Source organism: Nycticebus coucang, chromosome X (assembly GCF_027406575.1).
Source record: "Nycticebus coucang isolate mNycCou1 chromosome X, mNycCou1.pri, whole genome shotgun sequence".
In the NCBI taxonomy this organism is placed as follows: Eukaryota; Metazoa; Chordata; class Mammalia; order Primates; family Lorisidae; genus Nycticebus; species Nycticebus coucang.
In genome coordinates this window covers 119,117,507-119,126,754 of record NC_069804.1, presented here as the reverse complement: position 1 = coordinate 119,126,754, position 9,248 = coordinate 119,117,507, and the positions used below count along the sequence as shown (strand labels likewise).

Here is a 9,248-nt window from a genome sequence, read left to right as displayed (position 1 = left end):
CCTCAGAATGGGAGAAGATATTTGCAGGTTATGTCTCTGACAAAGGTTTAATAATCAGAATCCACAGAGAACTCAAACTTCTTAGCAAATAAAGAACAAGTGATCCCATCTCAGGCTGGGCAAGGGACTTGAAAAGAAACTTCTCTGAAGAAGACAGGCGCGTGGCCTACAGATACATGAGAAAATGCTCATCATCCTTATTCATCAGAGAAATGTAAATCAAAACTACTTTAAGATATCATCTAACTCCAGTAAGAGTAGCCCACATCACAAAATTCCAAAACCAGAGATGTTGGCGTGGATGTGGAGAAAAGGGAACACTTCTACACTGTTGGTGGGAATGCAAACCAACACGGTCCTTTTGGAAAGATGTTTGGAGAACACTTAGAGACCTAAAGATAGACCTGCCATTCTATCCTACAATTCCTCTACTAGGTATATACCCAGAAGACCAAAAATCACATGATAACCAAGATATTTGTACTAGAATGTTTATTGCAGTCCAATTCATAATTGCTAAGTCAAGGAAGAAGCCCAAGTGCCCACTGACCCATGAATGCATTAATAAATTATAGTATATGGACACCATGGAGTATTATACAGCCTTAAAGAAAGATGGAGACTTTACCTCTTTCGTGTTTACATGGGTGGAGCTGGAACAAATTCTTCTTAGCAAAGTATCTCAAGAATGGAAGAAAAAGTACCCAATGTACTTAGCCCTACTATGAAACCAATTTATTCATTTCATATGTAATCTATAACCCAATTATAGCCCAAGAATATGGGGAAATGGGTGAGGGAAGGGAGTGGAGGAGGGAGGATGGGTGGAGGGAGGGTAATTAGTGGGACCACACCTACGGTGCATCTTACAAGGGTACATGTAGAATATTAATGTCTTAACACAATATCCAAGAGGGTGCCATGAGGCTATGTTAACCAGTTTGATGAATATAGTTCAGATTGTATATGAAAGCAGCACATTGTACTCCATGATTGCATTAATGTACACATCTATGATTTAATTTTAAAAAATACATATAATTACTATGCTTGTTATAGTGCATTGAATGATATAACAAAATCTATCCCTTCTAGATACTCGGAATCTTTTCACTAATGGGATTCTTCCAGACTTCCAGGGCCTTAAGCTAATCCATAAAGCTAATCCCTTAGAGCTGACACCAGGACTCAGGTGATCTGAATCTCACTGCAGTATCTGGTCATTCAGACATAGGATTAGATTTTGAGTTTTGGAGCCTCTCAACGTTAATAGCAATCATGCTTTTCTTAATAAATCAACTTGACAAGAAATACCTTAAAATGAAAGGAAATGAATCATTGATTTTCTCCATTTTTGAAATTAATTCAAATGGAAATTCATAAGCAAGGGCTTTTCTTAATCAAAATTCAATACTGTCAGATGGTGGACATTCAGGTTCTTTGTGCATTGTACTCTCCCTACATTCTGTCTACAAGCTTATGCAACTCATCTCGTGATTCTGTCCATATGCACATTTGTAGGCACTATAATGATCAAAGGACTAAAATTGAAGTGTCATGTGTTGAGGGATATCTGAAAGATGAGGTTGATGTAAATATGGTAAAACTCTATACTCTTAGGTGAGAAGGATCAGATTGTGGCCCATCTTCTTTCACCAAGTACTCACTCCAAACATCCTCCATTTTGTCTGTGAGTCTATTCATTCATGTCAAAAAACCCATGACTGGGAGACAATGTCTATAAAGCTTAGACACTTCATGCCACTTTAGGGTGTTAGCTGTGCCATAGAGTATAGGGGGTGACTAAAGGGGAGAGATCCCCCTCTTAGGGATAAATCAAGTGTGAAAACATTTGAGGATCTACCTTTCCTGGTCCAAGGAACAAAGGACCTTTTGTAAGGACACCATGTGGATACCACATGTGTGGCTCCCAGCAGCATCTCTAGTGTTGTGTGGTATAATGTATCAGATTCAGAAGGCAGCCTTTTCCCGCATTTTCTTCTCATTCAGAAGATATATGTGTTTCCCCTCATGCTGGTACTGGGCAGGCCCATGATTGTTTTAACAAATGCGGTATAGTTGAAGTGAAGCTAGGGCAATTAAAGGGGACCAGTGGTGTCTGTATGGTTTTTGAAAGCCTTGCACTATCATGTAAAAAGTCTTCCTGACTGTCTAGAGATAGGATGGGGGGAGGCTCTGAGACTTTATGGGGAAGGAAGCAGAGCCCAGCTGAGCCTAGTCCTGCAACCAGCCACTCCAAGATACCAGGCACAGCAATAGTATTTGCCTCAACCCTTACAGGGTAGCTAAGACATCAACTGAATACCACTGAGTGAGCCTAGTCTCGTATGTATTTTTAAATGGGACCAACACCTTTCATTTAGACAATATATGGAATGCAAAATGTAAAAAGCTTCCAACTGCAAGGACTTAAAGTAATTATAATAAATATTAGTTCAAATGCTAGGGTGTTCTCGAAAAGTGGCAGAAATTAATGGAAAACTGAGACATTTATGCATTGTAGATGTTGGAATACATATAACCTTAATTAAATGCTGCACTTTATCCTCGTGGAACAGGGAGATGTCAAAGATGACTCTGTTCACTATTCTTGCTTCTGAAAATGGGGAAAATTTTTCCTTTGAGTGTTTGTACCCACAACCTACCCTTGTGTGGCTTTAGGGTTCAAGTCAACATTATCAGTATGGTCAAATTAATTTTTGATATGAAACCCAGATACATTGCAAATACAAACTTTATCCTTTCTATAGAGATATAACATTAATTAAGCCTTAGGAAGATGCCCTCAGATAAAATTCTCATAAACAAAAATGGAATGCATAAACAAGCCCCTATCTGTATAACCAGTAAACCAAAATTTAAATGTGGACTTCCTACTCATTTCTAACTATTAAGAAAGGTGTTTAACACATTTAGATAAATGATAAATTTCATAAAACATAAGAAATAGCTAATAATCAAAAAGGGGAAAGAAATTTATTAGAAATGAAAATTGTAACCACTGGAAAAAAAAAGATCAACAAAATTGTAAGCAGAAGATTAGAAACAGCTAGATACGAAACTGTGTTCTTGGAGAGAGTGCAGGGGAAACACTTGAAGAAATTGGCCTGAGAGAATACTTCATGAGGAGAATCCCACAGGCAATTGAAGCAACACCAAAAATACATTACTGGGATTGATCAAACCAAAATCTTATGCACATCCAAGAACACAGTAAGTAAAGCAGTCAGACAGCCCTCAGAATGGGAGAAGATATTTGCAGGTTATATTTCTGACAAAGGTTTAATAACCAGAATCCACAGAGAACACAAACTGTTTAATAAGAAAAGAACAAGTGATCCCATTTCATTGTGGGCAAGAGACTTGAACAGTAGCTTATCTGAGGAAGACAGGCACATGGCCTATTCTCATCATTTGTAATCATCAGAGAAATGCAAATCAAAAACATGTTGAGATATCATCTAACTCCAGTAAGAATGGCTCATATAACAAAATCCCAAAACTACAGATTTTGGCGTGGACGTGGAGAGAAAGGAAGACTTTTGCACTGCTGGTAGGAATGCAAATTAATACATCCCTTCTAAAAAGAGTGTGGAGAACACTTAGGGAACTAAAATTAGACCATTCAATCCTGCAATTCCTCTACTAGGTATATATCCAGACCACCAAAAATCACTTTACAACAAAAACATTTGCACCAGAATGTTTATTGCAGCCCAATTCATAACTGCTGAGTCATGGAAGCAGCCCACATGCCCATCGACCCATAAATGGATTAACAAGTTATGGTATATGTATACCATGGAATATTATGCAGCCATAAAAAAGATGGAGACTTTACCTCTTTTGTGTTTACATGGATAGAGATGGATGATATTCTTCTTAGTTAAGTATCTCAAGAATGGAAAAAAATACCCAATTTACTCAATACTATTATGAAATCAATATATAATTACTCACACTTTCAGATGAAAGATAAAACACAATTATAGCCCAGAAAGAAGGAGAGAAGAGGAGGGGGAGGGTAAGAGAAGGGGGGACGGGTGGAGTGAAGGTAATCGATGGGACCTCACCTATTGTACATATTGCAAGCGTGCATGTCAAATATATGAATAGTAGAGTATAAATGTCTAAACACAATAATTAAACAAGTGAGGTGAATGATATGTTAACCAGTTTGATGAAAACATTGCAAATTGTAGAAAAATCAGCAGATTTTACCCCATAAATGCAGTAATGTACACAGTTATGATCTAATAAAATTTTTAAAAATGGAGAAAAACTGGAGTACTGGAAGATGGAAGGAAAATATTATTCAGAATATTTTACAAAGAGAAAATGAGAAAAAAAGTTTAAATAGAGGTGAAAACACTTAAGAACTGAAGCAGAAATATATAATGTACATCTCACAGAAGTTCATGAAGGCGATATTGGGTGAATTGGGGAATAATAATATTCAAAGAGGAATTTTCCAGAATTAAGGGAAGATACGATGCCCAAGATTCAGATGCTTATCCCATACATCATAGTGAAATTGCAGGAAAATGAATACCTAGGAATCAGAAAATAAAAAAAAAAATGTATGCACCTCCGCAAAACAATGATGAACAAAAAGAGCTAAGCTAAAGGCATTATACTGCCAAGCTTCAAAATATGTTATAAAGCAGTTATAATGAAAACAGCGTGGTACCATCATACAAACAGATTCATAACTAAGGCATGTGTGGTCAATTGGTTTTTGATAAAGGAGCCAAGAAGACATAATGGAGAAAAATACATTCTATTCAATGAATGGTGATGGGAAAACTGGTTATCGACATGCAAAATCTTGAAGTTAGACTCTCAGCTTACACAATGGTTAAAAATCAACCAAAAACACATTAAAGACTAAATGTAAAACCTAAAACTGCCAAACTGCTAGACAACAGCATAGGGGAAATATTCCACAAAATTCGTCTGGGCAAAGATATTTTACATATGACCACAAAAGCAGACATAACAAAAGTAGACATAGACCAATGAGATTGCATCAAACTAAAAAAGTGAAAGGGGGAGACAAGATGGCAGACTGAATCCAGCTTTCCACAGAGGCTCCCATCCCGAAGGAGAGTTAAAGGACAAAAATTTAGCAAGCAACCTGGTGGATTTGAGCTGCACCAAGAGAGAAGGTTGAAGAACGCACATCAACCCCGCTGAGGCGAGCTGCGACCACAAGGATACAAACAAAAGGTACAAAATCCATCACCAAGCTGATGGAAGTCCCCTCCCCCATGAGAACGGCTAGAAGTGCCCAACAAACAAATGAGCAGAGTTCAAAGTTCCTCCCACTGCACTCCACAGGAGAGACCCTCTAAAAACTGTACCTACCTCCCCGACTAGGGGGCCATGGCATTCTCCTGCCAGGCATAAAACTGTATAAAACTGTACATATTCTCTACCTGCAAATCTGAGCTCCCAGCACTCCCCTCTACTCTCACTCTGAGGTCCGGAGGCCTGTCCTCCAGGAGTTCAGATTCTTGGGTGATTTCTCGAGGGTTGTGGACAGTGCCTAAACTGCAGCTGGTCAACGCTGACTCTGGGGCACGGGAGCAAGGATAGGACGGTCGGCTTAGAGGCAACCACACCAGAGCAGCAGTTCAATGAGGCACAGTTCAGCAGCCATCTTTTAGCAGCAATACGGCCAGGCATAAAACTGTGTAAAACTGTATATATTCTCTACCTGCAACCCTTAGCTCCCAGCAATGCCCTCCACTCTCACTCTGAGGTCTGGAGGCCTGTCCTCCAGGATTCCAGACTCTTGGGTGATTTCTCGAGGGTTGTGGACAATGCCTAAGCTGCAGGTGGTCAGCACTGACTCTGGGGCATGGGAGCGAGGAGAGGACCGTCGGCTGAGAGGGAACCACACCACAGCAGGGGTTCCCTGAGGCACAGAATGGCAGCCATCTTTTGGCAGCAATACGGCCAGGCATAAGACTGTGTGGAACTGTGTATATTCTCTACCTGCAGCCCTGAGCTCCCAGCACTCCCCTCCACTCTCACTCTGAGGTCTGGGGGCCTGTCCTCCAGGAGTCCAGACTCTTGGGTGATTTCTCAAGGGGTGTGGACAGTGCCTAGGTTGCACCTGGTCAGTGCTGACTCTGGGGCACGGGAGCGAGGAGCAGATGGTCAGCTGAGAGGGAACCACACCAGAGCAGCAGTTCCCTGTGGCACAGAAAAGCAGCCGTCTTTTAGCAGCAATACGGCTCATTCCCGGATATTCAGAAGCCACACCCCTGTCTCCCTGGGCAACCAAAGGAGGCCGACAATCACCCGTAAGTAAAGAATTTGCTGAGGCAGTACCGACTCGCAGACCAGGGAAGTTCCCTGGACATGGCTGAACCAGAGGACCACTTTACTGAGCCTATAAGGCACCTGGCCCTCAGGGGATCGTCAGCCTATAGACAAAAAAAGGCAGCAGGATAGAATTGAAAGGTAACCGAATACAAACCTGCAGGAGCAAAGACAGGGCTCTGGAACTCAAAACAACTTTTCTTCTGCAGGGGAATTTAGCAGGTCCTGCAAAGTTGCTCTGTTCTGTTCTGTGAGTAACATCAATCAGGGGTGGGGCTGGACCTGAGTGAACACCCCCCAACCTCCATCAAGCACCCAAGGTTGTCAGGCATCACCCCCTCCTGCTAGATAGAGGCAGAGCGTAGAGGCCTGGCCGATTTCCTTGTGATTCAGGCAGGTGCAAAACCCTGGAGTATCTGTTCACTACAGGCAACTGGGTCAGCCAACTGCAGGGCTATAAGTGACTAGGTTTGACAGTGGTACAAGGTGGGCAAGGAGGCATCAACCTTCCCAAACTGATCTATTTGCTGGGTGGCTCCTCCTGACTCCACACAGAACTGGAGCAGGCCATATCAGAGTAGTCACCAGACACCTGTGACCCAATTCCCAGAGACCTATTAAACTTTCCCACCTGAGACAGGTGCTGACTGACACAATTGATTTGGACCTTTTGAACTGAGCCAATCGCCTGAGGACTATTCAGGTGGTGCCCTGAGTGTGTGGTTGTAGGAAGGTTTAATTTTCCTTTTCCAATTGTTGCCTGTGATGGGCGGGGTGACTTAATTGTTGATATTTCTCCACAGTTGAGAATCCAACTCACAGTAACTGTTTCACTAAGGTTGAACAAAATCCAGCTGAAAACGAGACAGAACCACTTAGCCTCACCACACCAAAGAGGGCCCCAGTTTCTCAGGCCACAGCACTGTACAGGTCCTCGACAAAGCTCCAGGAGAATAAGAAAAGGGAGTAAAAGAATCATGGGGCAGAATCAACAGAAAAACTCTGGTAAAATGAATAACCAGAATACATCAACCCAACCCCCAAGGAAATATATGGCAGATGTAATTGAAGATCCCATTCATAAACAACTTTCTGAGATGTCAGAAATCGAATTCAGAATTTGGATTACAAACAAGATTAATAAAGTGTAGGAAATTTGGAATTAGAACTTCGAGCAGCAATTCAAAAGTCGGAATTAGGAATTCAAGAAGAAATTCAAAAGTTGTCTCAAGAATTCAACAAATTTAAAGACAAAACCACCAAAGACTTAGACACACTGAAGCAAGAATTTGCAACCCTCAAAGACCTGAAAAATACCATAGAATCCCTCAGTAACAGAGTGGAGCAAGCAGAAGAAAGAATTTCTGACATTGAAGACAAAGCCTTTGAGCGCTCCCAAACTCTGAAAGAGGAAGAGAAATGGAGAGCAAAAATGGATCATCCTCTCAGAGAGCTCTGGGATAATTCAAAGAAGGCTAATATCCGACTCATTGGAATCCCTGAAACTGATGAAGTGGTCTCGCTAGGCACGGAGGCCCTTCTCCATGAAATTATGAAAGAGAATTTTCCAGACATGAAAAGAAATTCTGAAATTCAGATAGCAGACAGTTTCAGAACCCTAGCATGACTCAACCCAAATGAGACATACCGCAGGCACATCATAATTAACTTCACTAAAGTTAATATGAAGGAGAAAATTCTCAAGGCAGCCAGATGAAAGAAAGCCATTACCTACAAAGGGAAGAATATTAGAATGACTGCAGATCTCTCTGCTGAAACTTTTCAGTCCAGAAGAGGGGATCATCGGCTTTTAATCTCCTAAAGCAAAATAACTTTCAACAGCAGATCCTGTATCCAGCTAAACTGAGTTTCATTTATGATGGAGAAATTAAATACTATAATGAGACAGCCATTGCAGTACATTGAACTCCATAGAGACAGCACCATGGCAAGTGAGAGTCGGACGGGCACTGGGTAACTCTGTGCCCCGCTGAGGAAAAATAATTAAACATGGGCAAAGGAGATCCTAAGAAGCCAAGAGGCAAAATGTCATCATATGCATTCTTTGTGCAAACCTGTCGGGAGGAGCACAAGAAGAAGCACCCAGATGCTTCAGTCAACTTCTCAGAGTTTTCTAAGAAGTGCTCAGAGATTTGGAAGACCATGTCTGCTAAAGAAAAAGGAAAATTTGAAGATATGGCAAAGGCGGACAAGGCCCATTATGTAAGAGAAATGAAAACCTATATCCCTCCTAAAGGGGAAACAAAAAAGGAGTTCAAGGATCCCAATGCACCCAAGAGGCCTCCTTTGGCCTTTTTCTTCTTCTGTTCTGAGTATCGCCCAAAAATCAAAGGGGAACATCCTGGCCTATCCATTGGCGATGTTGCAAAGAAGCTGGGGGAGATGTGGAATAACACTGCTGCAGATGACAAGCAGCCTTATGAAAAGAAGGCTGCAAAGCAGAAGGAAAAATATGAAAAGGATATTGCTGCATACCAAGCTAAAGGAAAGCCTGATGCAGCAAAAAAGGTAGCCATCAAGGCTGAAAAAAGCAAGAAAAAGAAGGAAGAGGAGGAAATGAGGAGGACGAAGAGGATGAAGAGGAAGAGGAAGATGAAAAAGAAGAAGATGAAGAAGAAGACGATGATGATGTATAAGTTGGTTCTAACTCAGTTTTTCTTTCTTGTCTATAAAGCATTTAACCCCCCTGTACACAACTCACTCCTTTTAAAGAAAAAAATTGAAATGTAAGGCTGTGTAAGATTTGCTTTTAAACTGTACAGTGTCTTTTTTTCTATAGTTAACACACTACTGAATGTGTCTTTAGACAGCCCTGTCCTGGTGGTATTTTCAATAGCCACTAACTTTGCCTGGTACAGTATAGGGGTTATAAATTG

General features: G+C 41.2%; 1 protein-coding gene across 1 annotated transcript; it reads left to right on the top strand.

The window, feature by feature from the left end:
* Positions 1-8,361: 8,361 nt before the first annotated feature.
* On the top strand, positions 8,362-9,008 carry LOC128576966 (high mobility group protein B1-like). Its single transcript, XM_053579061.1, has 2 exons — positions 8,362-8,880; positions 8,937-9,008. Exons 1-2 carry the CDS (start codon positions 8,362-8,364, stop codon positions 9,006-9,008), a joined length of 591 nt encoding a protein of 196 aa, XP_053435036.1.
* Positions 9,009-9,248: the final 240 nt, after the last annotated feature.